Source organism: Chrysochloris asiatica, unplaced genomic scaffold, assembly GCF_000296735.1.
Source record: "Chrysochloris asiatica unplaced genomic scaffold, ChrAsi1.0 scaffold00008, whole genome shotgun sequence".
NCBI lineage: Eukaryota > Metazoa > Chordata > Mammalia > Afrosoricida > Chrysochloridae > Chrysochloris > Chrysochloris asiatica.
In genome coordinates, this window is record NW_006408526.1 from 26,336,659 (window position 1) to 26,353,731 (window position 17,073).

At 41.4% G+C, this 17,073-nt stretch overlaps 1 protein-coding gene across 7 annotated transcripts in view; it reads right to left on the bottom strand.

Annotated features, from left to right (window-relative positions):
• Positions 1-17,073, bottom strand: part of CADM1 (cell adhesion molecule 1) — a 470,209-nt gene that overhangs the window by 12,868 nt on the left and 440,268 nt on the right. For 2 of the 7 annotated variants that reach the window (XM_006833842.1, XM_006833840.1), the window contains one exon: positions 10,728-10,781. The exons of the other annotated variants lie outside the window; for them this stretch is intronic. In XM_006833842.1, coding sequence (XP_006833905.1) covers positions 10,728-10,781 — 54 coding nt within the window. The remainder of the gene's footprint in view (positions 1-10,727; positions 10,782-17,073) is intronic. 7 annotated transcript variants of the gene reach the window in all.

Consider the following 17,073-nt stretch of genomic DNA (forward strand, 5'->3'; position numbering starts at 1 on the left):
ATTACAGAATCAGAGAAGGAAAGCCAAGAGCTGAATTCTACAGTTGCTGCAGTTCCTCTATTGAAGGACCATGTGTGCGCATAAGGATCTACTGAACATGTCCAGTCTACAGGCACATGGACATCTCTTTGGTTTAGAAGGCGATGCTTTCTTGTTCTTGTGCCTTTCAGTTACTAACAGGTGTAATACGGTTTGCATTCTGGGACTAACCTTTGCCCCATCTTCTTGAGAAGTAAGCGCCATGCTTCTGCTTGGTGCATGCTTACAACATGAAGGTTCTTCCAAACTTGAAGAACCAGGCAAGCTTGGGTAGCACAGCCCCACTGGAGTGAAGAATCTCATGCAAATGATTTCACAGGTGACCTCAAGGAAACGAGGCCAGGTCATTTGATGAGTCTGATTTTTAGGTGCATATTGCAAGTGTTAAAGAGCCCTCGTGGTGCAGTGGGTTAACAGTTGGACTGTGAACTGCAAGATTGGCAGTTCAAACCCATCAGCCACTCTAAGGGAGAAAAATGAAGCTGTCTGTTCCCGTAAAGATTTACAGTCTTGGAAACCCTTCGAGTTGGTTCTCCCTACGAATGGACTTGAAGGCAGTAAGAGTGTTATGTGCTGCAGATGTTGGAAGGTGTTCATCACAGCCTTCCCTGCCTGCATTGCCACGCTGCAGCCATTTCTATGGCTCTGAGTGGGCCCGAAGTTTCCTTAAGGATAGATACATCATGCGCTGTCTGGTTTACGTGAACTGGCTTTTGTGTTGGCATAAAGCTGGAGCCATTTGGCTCCAGGTGACAGTTTACAGGCTGCATGCTGAAGGTTGTCTACTACTGCTTGGGTCAAAGGTTTATGCATCCTGGGCTCATTTTAACTTCTTAGCAATTGCAAAGACAACAAAAATTAAAAAAATTAAACTCCATTTCAGATTCACCTCGGGCTGGTTGATCTGGCCTGACACATTCCTCATGGACAATATGAAGGGGGAGTTCAAAGGCCGGGGTCCCTGAGGAGGATGGTTATTGATTGCTAGTGGAACTTGAGTGGGCTTCCTTCTCTTTCTTGACTTATTTCCATTGGTGTGGCGCTGTGGGTTAATGCGCTGGATTAATGCAGTTTGAGATGCAAGTTTGGTGGTTCAAGCTCACCAGTTGCTCCTCGGAAACCCTCTACAGGGTCGCTATGGGTCAGAATCTACTCAACAGGACTTAACAACAACAACAATCTCTAGCCAGCCTCCTCCTAGGTTGCAGCACTCTGGCTGCCTGACTGCCTATGTTAAGCAGGGCTCTACAACAGATCGTGGTTTCTATGGCTACTTCACTGGCTAGCATGGGACATGGAACATAAATCGCCATGAGAATGCCATAACCATGGGTCCGTAATACGCCCAGAAGGTTCTGCTACCAAAGGCAGGGATCTATGGATAACCGGGGAATGGCCAGTGTACCCTAGACAAGCTTCTGGCAAATAGGGACTTTGGCAGAGGAAACCACTGCTTGTAACTGCAGCCTGCCCACTTTGAAGCCCAGGGTCACACAGTCTGAGGCCAGTCATTTCCCCAAAAGGACACCACGTTTCCTACCTGTGAGGCAGTGGACGTGGGATGTAGGGATAGAGAGTAAAATAAGACACAGAGTTAGCTTTCCTTACCATTTTCAAAACATCCCCAGCTCAAGCTTTAGAGCACATTTATTAAAGCTTAGGGGGCGGTATACACACCTCTTCGATGCATGCATTTACAACCTATTTTAGGTCTCACCTAAATGATACTTAAAACGTGGGAGGAGTTCTAATGTTGTTAGGCGCTGTAGAGTTGGTTCCGACTCATAGCAAGCCCACGGACAACAGAACAAAACACTGTCTAGTCCTTTTTGATCCCCATAATGGTTGCTGTTTGAGCTCATTGGTGAAGCCACTGTGCCAATTCATCTCATTGAAGGTCTTCCTCTTTTTCACAGAGCTTCTACTTTGCCAATTATGAGTTCCATCTCTAGGATTGGTCACACCTGAGAACATGTTCAAAGTACGTGAGACAAAGTCTCACCATCCTCCCTTCCAAGGAGCATTCCGGCTGTACTTCTTCCAAGACAGATTTGTTTGTTCTTTTGGAAAACCGTGGCATATTCAGCATTCTTCACCAACACCATTAATTCAAATGAAGTGATTCTCCATCAATCTCTCCCTCTCTCTTTTTTAAACTATCCAGCTTTCAAATGCATATGAGGCAACTGAAAACACCATGGTTTGGGTCAGGCACAGCTTGGTCCTCAAAGTGACATCATTGCTTTTTAATAAAGAGATTTATCTAGTGTTTGATCTGTATTTGGCCTGCTGTTTCCATGGGCATTGATTATAGACCCAAGTAAAATGAAATCTTTGATAGCTTTAATGTTTTCTCCATTGACCATGATGTTGATTATTGGTTCACTTATGAGGATTTTTGCTTTATGTTGAGGTGTAATCCATACTGAAAGCTGTAGTCTTTGATATTCATCAGTAAGTACTTCAAGTCCTCTTTGCTTTCAGCAAGCAAGGTTGTGCCATCTGCATATCACAGATTGTTAAGGAGTCTTCCTCTAATCCTGATGCTGCGTTCTTCATACAGTTCAACTTCCCAGATTTATTTGTTCAGCATACAGACTGAATAAGCATAGTGAAAGGAGACAACCCTAACACACACACCTTTCCTGCTTTTAAACCATGCAGTATATCCTCTTGTTCTGTTTGAATGAGTCCTCCTATTTCTATTTATTAGACAATTCAAATGCTCAGTATCCTCCAATTCCCTCATTCATGGATGACTGGAGGAAAAGTTAGAATTGTTGAATTTTCGCAACATTTCTGTCACGCGGTTTAGTCTCTTTCCTGGATTGAAGTCTTGCTGGACAAGCCGCTTTAATTAAAAACTCTTAGAACAGGTGTTTATAATGGCAATGCTGTCTTCAGCTTCCTAGGGCTGCAGGGATTAGGCTATCTCGGAGCAGGCTTAATGACTATGATGTCATTTGCTACTTCTTGCTAGGAAGAAATAACATGGCCAGACAGTGGATTTTCCAAATCTGAGGCAGAAAACAAAATCTGAACACACAGAAAGCAAAACTGGCACCATATGAAACATATAGGTACTCATTCTCATCACCTACTGAGGGCATCGTCTATGGCAACAAAAATAAGTGTGCATTTTAAACAGCACAACTTTATTACTGAAGGGGAACAAACTGAATGGCATACGCTGACAAAATGCCACATTATTTGCTAATCCTAATATGTTATTCTTCTTTAAGATTTGCTTTTCTCAGCACCAATTCAATTATAGATGCTACAAATCCTTCTGACATTTAATTCCCTCTTGTCAGAGAGTAGTAAATGTATACAGTACATGCATAGCTTTTCCATTAAGATGTTAATATATATTGGAGCACACTAGTCTCTGTGCAGTATAACCTTTCTTCTTATAAAAGTGGGAGGGAAGGAATAAGTGTAAGGGAAGAAAATCATGAAGATTCCCATCCAGCATCCCAGGCAACCCGTTCTACCCTTCAGCTGCACTGAATTCTAGCAACATAACTAACTGCGACTATACTAACATTTTAAAGGGACTATGTTAAACTACTTAAAGGAAAACTGCGGTGATCATCATCTTTGTGACATCCAGTGCTGGGGAAACGTTCATTTAAATGCGAAGTACTGTGCCCAGACTTTGCTGTCTGTCGTCACTATTCAGTGATCAGGACTCGGGGCTTTCTCAAGGCATCATCATGACTGCTCCTGTCTAGAGCCTGTCTCCAGAAACAGACCCAAACCAAGGGATGCAGGAAGCATTAGGTACACAGGGCTTGTAGTCATATCTGGTTTAGAAGCTAGGCTTCTTCAATACTTCCCTGCATGACTTCAGGCAAGTTAATCAGCCACTCTGCATCAGCAAGCATGATGATATAGTGCACAGGGCTGCTTACCAAGTTGTGTGTTGTGTTTGCCTAGCTCAGGGCTTGGCAAGTTCACCATAGATGTCTGCCAAATTTAAATCCACTATGTTCAAGTCCAAGAAAGGGCTTCATTCCCATCCGTACCACTATGGCATGGCCTTTTTTGGGGGTGGGGTGGGGTGGGGTGGTAAGGGGTTGTACAGCACACTCAGCATTGTTCACAGATGGTAGGGTGATCGATATACACGCTGAGTTGGCACCATCAAGCCCTTTTCATTGGTGCACAATCATCGCACGTCTAACTGAAGGCCTTCTGAGGCTCTTCAGTGGCTTGTGGGTGTGGTAGCTGACCAAGTGACCAATCAGGTATACTGTTTGAGTATCAGGACATTAAATAAATAAGTGTTGTTAACTAAATAGGCGACTGTTCTCATTTTAATGCTGATTTTTGTTCCCCTCTCAAGTTTACTAGATTTAGTTGATTTACCCACCTGGGGAAATGACTTTGTGCAACAAGACGCAAATTGTCCTGAGGCATTTTGCGTCCAAGGCACCACGTGTATGAACCCTTCTACTCATCTGATAACAAGGACAGAGAGGTGTGACTGCCTTTTCCACTTTAAGCAGCAGGAAGGCACTGAGGATGACACCAGAGTTTTCCTTACAAGAGTGAACAACATCTGATAAAGAGGTCGGAGTTGTCAAGTACTCCAAACAGACATTCCCCACTAGAATCTCTCTCTCTGGAGAAAGATGCTTCAGTGGACCTCAGGCATTTGGGGGTGTGAGGAGGATGGATTAATGAACATGGTGAAGTCACCCCAAAGCAGTGTCCAACCTGTAGAACTGGAATTCTCACTTTGCCTCGTGGTCTGCCTCCCTTTTTGTTGTGGAGGCATTTTTGTTGGTCTCCTTCCTCCCCACAGAGGGAAAAGGTCACCTGTTGGATTATGTGAAAGATCAGCCATGCCAGGAAGTTTAAACTCACGTTGTGGGAACTCATGAACAAGCGGCATTCGACCCAGCGCAGCTTTTCAGGCCGTTGCCTTGTATAAACCTGACTTTTAGAATACGCGACTCTACATGTTTTAACCTTTTCCAACCCATCACTTTTCTTGGCACCTCCGAGGGAAACTGATCCCATTATGTAGGAGAGTGAATGGAGAAAACAGCACTGCAAACATCAGAGTTTGGATCTCCTGGGAAGAGGAAAGGGTTTGGTTTAATGCTGGTGAGTGTCCCTCAGGGTCACTTGGCACATGGTTCTAAGCCTGGTGGGCTACTGAGAAAGACCACTGCCCCCTCCTCATTCCTAGAAGGCAGATAGAGTTGATGAGTTTGAAAAGGGACTTAGAGGAAGAGGATTCCCAAGAAAGAAGATCCAGAGCAAAGCAAGCTACGGATTTCACTGGTCAAGATAACCATTCTAAACTAAAATTCCCTTAAAGAACCGTGTTCTAATTCTGACCTCGGGTCCCTAAGTAACTCACTTCATAACTTTCCAGCCCTTTTCCTCATCTGTAAAACCACCACCTTTCCTTCACAATCTCACAGGGTTTTCAGGATTCATCTGCCCAAAGCTGGCTCTTTCTGCCCCAGTGGTCTTCCTTCCTCAATGAGCCTTTCTAAGATAGCTTCCTGGCCCTCACCTTCCGCCAGTCCCAGTCACCCGCTACCACTTTTCTCAGTAGTTATCACTGTCTGAAATGATCTTGTGTTTTGAGCCCGCCACCCCCACCAGAATATAACTCTCTGAGAGGAGGGCAAGCCTTGGCACACGAGAGCTCCAGCCACTCAGCTCCCAGCAGGCTTTGATTACTGCTGCATCCCGCATGCCCAGTTGATAGAAGGAGCTCAGAAACTTTTGCTGGATGAGTAAAGACCAACTGAGATGATTCATACGCATGAGAAAACTTTCTTAGCTATAAAGCATCATATAAACACGAGATAAGTAGTACTATACTTTAGATCTACAGCCTAAGGCCTCAGCTTTTAAAAATAATCATTGTTATCATTATTACTATTCTACCATGGAAATGGAACCATTTGTCTACCAAATCTGGGCCACGCTTTATTCAGAGACCAGTTAGGAGTTGTTAGGTGGTGGCTCATAGCTATCCTATGCACAACAGAATCAAGCACTGCCTGGTTCTACATCACCCTCCAAATTGCCACGTTTGGACCCATTGCTGCTGCCACTGTGTCAGTCTATCTCATTGGGGGTCTTCCTCTATTTTGCTGACCCTCCACTTAACCGAACATAATGTCCTTCTCCAGGGACTGACCCCTTCTAATAACATATCCAAAGTATGAGAGATAAAGTCTCGCGATCTTCACGTCTACGGAGTATTCTGGCTGTACTTCTTCTAGCAGGGAGAGTACCCCAGAAATGCTATGTCTGGTGTCCTGGTGTGGATTTACTGGACTACAAGGTCGGTTTGAACTGCAAGGTCGGGGGTTCAAACCCACCAGCTGTTTCTTGGAAACCCTATACAGGGATGTTATGAGTCATTTAACAACACAACATGGACAGCTTCTTACCTGTCAAGCAAGTGTACCCAGTCTTTAGGACATATAAAGTAACCAGATAGATCTGTATCTCATCCCAGAACTATAAATCTGGATTCAGAGTGCTAGACGTCCTTCCACTATCTAAAGTGACACTCTATTTTGAACTCATGTGTCTTTTGGGAGGCTATAGTTGGTTTACCGAGATTCCTTCTTAACACTAAGGCGTGGATATCAACGCCATCTTAGAATTTGCCCTCCACTCATGGCTTTCTGTGAATTGTGAAGGATATGTAGGATTGTTCTAGATCAACTTTCTGGTTTGTAGGGCAAGAGATGAAAGCATGTTTTGGGGAAACATGACAGATCTGGAATTTCTAGCCAGTGTCTTTGCTTCAAAAGCAGAAGACGGATGGGTTTGGCTTCTCTGACTCCTGCGTATTTACCACTGCACTCCACTAAACAGTCCCTGAGGACCCTTCCACTGCTGACGGGAGAGAGGCCGTTAGAGACATTAAAAATGAGAGGAAGAAAGAATTTAAAACAAAATAAAAGGACAAATATGCTTAAAATGATTCTAATCCACACGGGTGGCAATAACTTTCAGCTGTCACCAGGAAACAGCAGATGTAATTGATAAAACAATTCAAAACTCTTGTGGATCCCTAATAAAGTTAACACTTTAAAAGTAAATGAAAGGACTCTAAGCAGAACTGGGTAAGTTCCCCAGGTCTACCAATAATGAAACCACCGAGCTGCACACACACACTCACATATCTATATGTTGTTAAGTGCTGTTGAGTCGGTACCAACTTACAGAGACCCTGTATAGGGTTTCTGAAGGAGCTGTGGTACCATGATGTTTCTGAGTCGGGTTGCTTACCTCAAGGTCACCAGTTCAAAACTACTGGCCATTCCTTAGGAGTTCTGCCTCATCTTTCTCCTAAGGAATGGCTGGTAGTTTCGAACTGCTGACCTTGAGGTTAGCAGCCCAATTCATAACCACTACACCAACAGATCCCATGCAACCCAGATGGGAAGAGCAAAGATGTCAACTTGAGACTAAGGTGCACCTGACCCAAGCCACGATATTTTTAATAACCTCATATGCATGCAAAACTAGACAGTGAATACTGAAGACTGTAGAATTGATGCTTTTGAGTTACGGTGTTAATGGAGGATATTGAAAGTGCCATGGGCTGCCCAAAGAACCAACAGATCTGTGTTGGACGAACTGCAGCCCAGAGTGCTCCTTGGAGGCCAGGATGGCCAAACTTCGACTCTCATACTTCGGACATATTGTCAGGAGGAACCAGTCGCTGGAAAAGGATATCATGTTTGGTAAGGAGGAGGGGTCAGACAAAAAGAGGAAAGACCCCTAGTGAGATAGATTGGCAAAGTGGCAGCATCAGTGAGATTAAGTGTGGCAACAATTGTGAGGTTGGCCCAGGACCGGGCAGTGTTTCGTTCTGTTGTGCATAGGGTCGCTATGAGTCAGTACCAACTAGATGGCACCGAACAAAACACCACCACCAGAAATCCTATATATAATGTATATAATTTTTTAAAATGTAGACTGAAGAGAAGGACTAGCTGGGCAACTTGCTTTTCTGGGTAAGGATGGAGTAGGATATGTTGCTGGTGAAAATGTCATTAAGTGAGGTGGTCCTGGTGAAGCAGGAAAGTCAGAGCAACAGGAGAGGATGGGAGAAGAGATCATCATTACTTTGAAGGAAACTCAGCAGAGAACATTTATTCATTATAAGGAAAGGATGAAATTTTTGCCTAGATGTAGCAGAGAATGGATGGTAATATTATTCATTACCTCAGTTTAGCATTAAATGTGCAGCACCTACTCTAATTTATTGATGGACCGTTTAAGACGGGTGTTAACCTGTTTGTCTTGTATTATAATTGAATTCAGTCTCTAGGCTACAGAAATTTGAGAAGTTCATCCTTTCTCAATCAATATGCTCCCCTTCAGTGACCCATTTCAAGACAGCTTCATAAAAAATAATGTATTTTGTTTTAATAAATTTAAACACTATGACAGCTGCTCAATTTTTATTGGCTGTTTTTTTCCCCCCTTCCCTTCAGATGTCTCTTTGCTGCAGAATGAAGCCAAGCTCACAATCAATAGTAATTGATTAATCAGCATCCCCTTTGAACAAAGGTGCTAATCAGTTTTTGATTAGTTCATCAAACCAGATGCAAGGGCAGCCCAGCCCCAGCCGATAGTTCATCAGTGTTCAACAGGACTTAGGGCTCGTGAGGAACATATGACTGCAGTGTTCCTGGAGGGAGGGGGAGGGAAACTTAATTATTAATTTAAATGAATTATTACCAACACAAACACTTGTTGGTTTCTTGCTCCTGACTTGGAGGTTGATTAACACAACTTCAGCAAAGAAACTTCTTGGCATGGTTCAGTGCTGAGGGGCCTGGAGTCCCCCCAATAGATGATCCTGGCTGAAGTGGTAAATGGCTGACTTAGTCACATGTTCCTAAATAGGAGAAACAGTACTTCTGCGTATCTGAGTGATGCTCCTCTGGTCAAGAGGGATGGATTGGGGCCAACTTGGTCCCTTGAGATCAATTGTCAGGGGGCCGCTGTGTCAGAATCATTGGCGTCAAGGTCAGAACAGAAACCGTCTAGAGTTGGGGACACAGAGAGTGCTGTCGCAGTGGTAGTTTAAGCACGGACCTATTTTAAAAGAAAATCTGGCTAACTTTTTTTGGGGGGGAACTTCTTGAACTACACCACCAATTAAAATGGGTACTGACTCCTTTGATGGGAAGGCTTTCTTTCAAGCTGCCTTGTATTTATCAGAATCTATCCTTCTATTTCTTTATCTAAATTCTTCAGATATTTAGCTCGTTTATTTATCCAGCAATTATCTTCTGAGTGCTTACTACCTGACAGGTGTAGTCAGGTGCTGGGCATACTACAAAACAGCTCTGGCCTGCTGGAGCTAACATTCTGTGCAAACTCCAACAGCTAAGCTAAACCTGGGGCATGGAACATAACAGAAAATGTAAGACATCCCCAAGATTTGCCCGTTCTGTGCCACTGAATCGATTCCGACTCCTAGTGACCTACAGAACAAAGTAGAACTGCCTCATTGGGTTACCTAGGCTGTAATCTGTATGTAGATCGATGGGTCTTTTCTCCCTCGGATCAGCTGGTGGGTTCCAACCAGTGACCTTTCAGTTCACAAAAGAGCGCTTAACCACTGAGACACCAGACTCCTTTGACAGAAGCCCAGAATAGAATAGGCAACAAATCTATGAAATTTTATAAGGCTGGGCAGTAATATCTTACTCTTTTACTGGGTTAAGACCTATCAGGACCTGTCAGGACTGAATCTGACAGTCAATTATTCAAGGGAGCTGCAGGGAAACTTTTCCAGGAAGAAGCCCTCTGGAACCCTCTTTTCTAACAAGCTAGATTGAGTATCTGCAATTCCATACTTCAGTGTCTCCATCACACTGATAAAGGGACCTTCATTACCGATTTATTAAGAAGCGACTGATGAAAATGTTCATGAAGCTGTGGCTGCCCGGCAGTGAAGTCCCACAACATCATGGGAGCTCATATAATTGTTTAGCTCTGACCACTTTAAATCTCCTCCCTCCCGCCTTTTTAGGATATGCTTCTTATCCTGGATTAGTAACACCTAAATCCTGGAATCAAGCATGAAACCTACTTTTGCAAGAGCTCAGTGTGCTGTGAAAAGGTCTGAGGTGGATAATTAGTTAACATCATGGTGTGTGACAAAACAATTGCCCCCTTTCCTCCCTATCCCTCCCCACACCCGACTTCTAAGATAAGTATGGCATGGCTCTATTCAACAGAAGTAGACAGTCAATATGAGTGTTTTTTTGTTTTTCTTTTAAAGATCTTGTCACATAATCCAACATCCTTCAACTGCTTTGTAATGCAATAACATTCCTCCTGAATCATCTATTTCAGACATAAAAAATAAACATATATATATATATTTATGCCACTGAACACAAAGTGGCTTCAGTCCAGCCCCGAAGATAACTTCCCTTCCACGACACTGATGGCAGTAACCCCAATCTGAAATGCAAACATCACATACCGCAGGGAAGAAAGATGGGCAGGTGGGGAGGAAGATAAGAGCATTTGCCAAAATTGTGTTGTTCTTTAGTCTCAAAATCCACATTTGCTAATTGATTGCTTAGCAGACCAAATGGCTGTTGAGTATTAGTGGACACAGCACCCACAGGTTGGACACCGCAGTAGTGCCTTACCTAATGACTAGCCCTTACCTGAGAGGTCCTCACTGTCCAGCTCTTCTGCGGAATTGGGCAACTGAGTAAGGCCTTACAAGTAAAAACAAATCGTTTTTTCTTTCCATTCCTCGAGGGACATAAACAAAACACTTAAGAACTGAGGATGAATTTCTTAAAAAAAAAAACAAAAAACATGAGCCAAATCTCTTGCTATCTCTCTCTTTTTGGGATAGCTTGAATGTATTAATCCACAAGTACGTTTCTCCAATCATTTCATTTTATTATTGATATACAATCGAGGCAGAAAGATTCCTCAGTCTCCACTGTTCAAAGCACATGAAACATGAAGGTGAATGTTTAAAGTCACTCATTCATAGCAGCATGCAAAAAGGGGAAAAAAAAAAAAAATCAATCAAGCATGATTGGTTAGCTGTCGGACGCTCTGAGATGTCTCTTTAACACAAACGGATTGAGATGGTGCATACCGATGTATGTTAGTTTTATTTCACATTTTACTGTAAATTGAAATCCTTTGCCAATACTGACAAATACAGCTCGTTATCAATTTACGATGATCTTGGATCACATATTTCAAAATGGTTCAGCATCTGCTAACTGCAGATTGCAGGTTATGCCTTCATCAGAAAATCTGATTCGCAAAATGATTTTTTTTTTTTTTTTTGAAAGAGAGAATTTCATAAATCAATGATGTTCCTGAAAAATAAAATTAAAAAAAAAACAACACAAAAAACCCTCAAAGCTGAAAAAGCAGTTAGGTCAGGAGATAACCAAGTGGGTGCTTGCAATGCCTATAACCACATTCCCAGTAACACTGGCCAGCTCTGACAGTGCTCAGCTAACTCTGACTTGAATGAACAGAAGTGAAGAGGTAAGCACATAATAGCAGGCTCTGTTAGTAGATGGATTCCTTTTCCTACTGCTTTATTTGCAAGCTACTCCTTTACTGAAGTGTATTAAACAACATAAGGAGGCTTATACATGTTCTTTACTTTTCTGTTCAGAGCCCTGTTTGATTGCCCCACGTCCTCTGGTTCACACAGCCATTTGCCTATTCTTCTCTAATGCGATCTGTCATGTTTGTATATAATTGTAGATCTCTGAAACTCATCGTCTTTGAAGACAGGGATATGTTTTGTTTATTTTTTCATCTTCACCTTCTCCTATAGTCAAACGCAAAGTATGTCCTCAGGAAACATTTGCTGAAATAATCTGGGACTAATGCTCAGTGAGTGGGATCCTGGGGTGGCACTGTAGGATCAGCACTGGACTGCTAACTTCAAGGTCAGCAGTTCAAACGGCACCACTCCTCGAAAAACTCTATACAGGGTCGCTGTGAGTCGAAAAGGACTCCATGGCACTTAACAACAATGCTCAGTGAAGTACCAACTAGAGGATAAAAAGAACCAAAACAAATGCTCTGTAAATAAGTTATGTTAGGCTGAACATAGTTTAAAAACAAAAACACAACCAAAAAAAATCTCCAAAATACAATTTAACCACATTGATCATGTCAAATGGTCACTAAAACTTGAATTTTGCAAGGTGCCTTATAAAGAAGCAATACAATATTGATAACTAGGGTTGCTTCTATGAAAGAAGGATTTGAATAAACCTTTGAGGAAGAGAACTTTCCATTATTACACTTGGGTACCAATATTCAAGGGCAGGTGCCAACTACAAATGGGAGAATTTCAAGCCCACAAGTGTTCCCAAACGATGAATTTCTCATCTAAAAGAAAAATGATGAGAGGTTGCAATAAAGTAATGGTGGTACCCATTTGTCCTGAGGTCTGCTTGGCTGAAAGCGTTCTACTTTCCAATCGACTGTATCCATTGTATAAAGACTGATGAATATAATTATTTGAATAAGTGTTATAAATGGGTGACATAGAGTACTTTTCTGTAGTTAATTATGAATTGCAGTTCTCAGAAGGCTACTCCCTTACTTCTATGTGGCCCAATGAATATCAAAGGATTCTACATCCATGTTTGGCACCCACTGAACCATACTAAACAAGGACATTTCCAGTAGGCAGTTTTTAAGGCAGTAGGGTTGCTTTCTTAGGGAAGGAATTAGTTAATTAGAAAGCTAATTTAAAAAAAAAAGACAAACATGTTTATGAAATATCACTGATATGCAAAATTTCCCATTAAAAAGCAATAGACAGGTGATGTATACCTCATTAAAGTTGACAACTGTAATTTTTAATGGCACAGAGTTTAAAATATATCAAATCATCTGGGATCTACTACTTGGATTATGTGACAAAGTGGGAAGCCATTTAGGCTAGCAGCATGCCATTTGTTTTTGCATGACTATTATATTTTCTGAATCCATAGTTCTCTGCCACAGTTTGATCATTTCTGAGTAACGGTAACTAAGGAGAATTTACTGAAGGACTAGGTGTACAAGTATGGGCCAGCAAAGTTGACCACCAAAAATCACACTGGCTTAGGTATTATTTTTTCCTTTCATGTCAAAAACTACACTGCTACCATGTTCTCAAAGGGAAGGATACAATGCATTTTATGAAGCAGAGAATATTCTTCAAAAGCAAATGTCACAATTTAACAATAAGAGGGCAATTATTATTATTATTATTTTAGTTACTCCCTTTAAACTTTCGTATCATCCATTAGAGCCCTTTCTCTTCACCTCTAATTAAAATGTATTTAAACCAATTTCTTTAAACTCATTCAACAAATGAAAGTTTACTTTTCATCCATATGGGACTTTAAAAAACAATTAACAAATTCCTGAAGTGCAAACATGATAATTTAATATAAGCTCTATTAATTGTCTTTTCTGCCCAGACGTGTGTTTTACATTTTTGTGGTACTATTATGTAATGTATCAAACCCCTCTTCCACGGTTGCTATTTCTTCTCTTCAGTAGAAATTGCTGGCTGCTCGAAGTGGTATGATGTGGCAACTTTTAATCAGGACAACAAAAACTTCAAAAAATGAGAAACTATAAGAAATCCTAGATATTTAAGTAAATTTAAGAGCAAGCAAAAATTTACATGCTGATGAATTCAGTTAGCCAAGCACCATTTTGTTTTTTTTTTGAAAAGACAATTTCAAAAATGAAATCTAATAAAAGCTCTAGAAAATTAAAAAAAAACAAAACAAAACAAAACAAAACAACAAACAAACAACAAAACTTAGCCCACTGGCCCTAAATCTCACTCCCATTATGAGAAATAAAGTAGGCGCTGATCTCTCTCTTACCTAATCGGCATACATCTGATCCCTTGGCCATATTATGGAAACTGCTACTTCCATCACCAGCCATAAGAGTTCAGACGCCCTTGGGTAGTTTTAATCTAAAAACTCAGTCATCCTGTTCTTCCTGCTTTGTCAGCTTTTGTGGAGAGTTTTTCCCTTCTTCCCATTAGCAGAAAGTCGTTCACACCAAAACAGTAGCACATTGTTTCCAAACTGCATATCAAGGCTGAAACACAATCTTCAGGTCCTGCAGCCATTCATAAATCTCTTTCTCTTTGTTCTGGTGTAGAACATACAATGTCTGCAGAGCCCCTTGACTGCATGGGAGCCTTTGAATGCCATTGTTATGTACGTTTACTGAGCGGTGTGCAGAAAGGTACATACACAGAAGGCTGACATAGTGGTTGTAATAATGCGCACTGCTGGCTATTTTTCTATAAAATGGGCTTAAGAATTTCCCCACAATTGAATACAAAGATAAGAAAATCTCGTGGCTCTTTATGAAATAAGTTCGGGAAAGACGGTTACCTCAGGGCAGTGGTCTAGGTAGGGTATGAGAAGGTATTTAGCACAGGCCACACGTGGTGAAACCAAAACTGAAAACTATAGTGTTCTTAGGAGGGGTTCCAGTTGGAGTCTTAACCACAATCGCATACGGAATTAAAAATGATTTAGGAATGGATTTGGGATATAAAAATTCACGAGCTCACCAGCCTCTAAATGTATTAAGAGTTAGAAAGCAAGAGGGCAGGTGAATTTGAAAATAATAAAATAGCAGGGGGAGATAGAAAAGAGAGTGAGAGAGAGAGCCTGAATCCCTGAGGAGGAAGCCAGCTGATTGCAGTGCAGCACAAACAATCACTGTCCCAGACCATGGGCATGCTGTCACCCAAACCCTCACAAGGGGGGTGGAGTGTGAGGGGCAGGGAGAGGGGACACACAGGGCAGAAAAGCAGAAAAGGAACAAGGCACAAGACACATACAGAGAAGCGCCCACATTGAAACAAACAGAAACCATCACGCGCACCCCACACACCACAATAATGAGGGCACCATTCGTGCTTAAAGTCACTCATGCATTGTCGCCCTCGATTTCAGACCAGGAGGTACCAGGATTTGGCAGAGTGTTTTACCGCATCGCTCAACATGCACGCACAACACAGGATTCTTCCTGCTCAAGCTTTTTGGAAGGATGAGCTCCAAAAACACAAATGCTCAGGAACCTTATTCAAAGGAGCCCACTTGTATCACCCTAAGCTAAAAACAAAAACAAAACAAAACAAAAACCCCATTCCAACCCTCACATTGATCTTTACTTTCGATTAGATCCTTAAAGACACATTGTGGTTTATTGCATATTGCTGTTTGGCTTCTTTTTGGAGAAAATCCATTTGATTTTGAATCATGCCCATGCAGTTCTAATCTTCCAATACATGCTTATTTCCAATCAGATATTGGTAAGAACAAATGGTCAACATACATAAACAACTGGTATACTTCATACATACTCTAGCAACACAAGCTTGAATAAAATATTTTAATGAGTCTTCAAAGGGAAAGCTTTTTAAAAAGCTTAAATTACTTCACTTCTCCTTTTTAAAAGACAGGGGAAATATGAAAGGAAATCCAAAACAAAAGCATTTTAAGACCTGTAAGCTGGTCACAACTGGCTGGCCAATTATGTCTTGTCATTTAAGTTGTGAAGTTATCAACTCAACATTTTCCTAGGTTCACCATAATGAGTATCTCAAGATGATTCTCAAATGAACCTACATCAAGTGGTTGCTACATAGGAAAAGTGAGGTTTTTAGCCATAATTCACTCGCAAAAAAATGAGTTGGATATCTTCATCTCTTTAGAAATCTGGCCCCCTGCTTTGTAATTTCCACCAGATTCTATTACCTTTTCTATCCTGACAATTGACCTGGGAGACTACCCACCCCTCCTGTCAAATCAAATTCTAGGTATTACTTTGTCTTTCATTGAAGGTTTTTTTTTTTTTTTTTTTTGCTGTAGGCTAGAGAACTACAGTTTAAAACAGTGGTCGGACCCCTTTGGGAGGATATTCTCAGGATTTGGGGCAGGAGAATTTATTTGTAAGTGCAGAATAGAGTATAAACCTAACCGCCTTTGCTTTAAACGGTCCAGTTTAAATTACAGTGCGTGTGTGCAAGGGCTTCAAATTTTCATGAAAAGAATTCCATTACTTTCCATTTTTCTATGAACTTTTAGAAGTATCATCATATGCTTCATATGTATACAAATACATGTATTTATCTACGTTATATATGTTGATGTATTTCTCTAGCACTGTCAGCCAGATCCTACTGAGGTATCCCGAGCTTGAACATTGTCCCCAAATTAGTAAGAGAGTGGTTGCTTTTCAACCTGCACAGCATCTCTGTTTCTTGCTAGAGGAATGCTATAAAATCCTATTCCATGTCTTGTTATACCACAAAAAGGATCACTTTGATAAGCAACGACAACTACTGTATCATGAAATTAGGACGCGTTCCTAAGATAATATCTTAGTTTTTTCAAGACGGGATAAATTTCCTACTTTGAATACTCCATCTATTGTTGTTAAGTGCCATCAAGTCGATTCCGACCCATAGCGACCCTGTATAGGATTTCCAGGGAAAAGCTGGTGAGCTTGCACTACCGACGTTGCAGTCTGATGCATTAGCTCACAGTGTCACACCAGGACTCCTAATCACATAATTACATGAATTTTACTGAGAGGACTATAAAACAGAACTCTGGAGTCTTAGAAGATGAATGATCAATATTTCCTCGAAGATTGGAAGAACTCAGGAATCTTGTGGTGACACTGTACCTGTAGTTAATTGTAGGAAGCTCAGAACTTCAAAGTATCTTTACTTTAAAAAATACAAATATATATATTTTTCCTTTAAAGATACTTCGTCTCTCATACTTTGGACAAACTGACAGGAGGGACCAGTCACTGGAGAAGGATATCATGTTTGGTAAAGTGGAGGGTCAGAGAAAAAGAGGAAGACCCCCCAATGAGATGGGTTGGCCAAGAGACAGCCTGGATGGACTCAAGTGTGGCAACAGTAATGAGGTTGGCCCAGGATTAGATAGTGCTTCGTTCTGCTGTGCATAAGGTCGC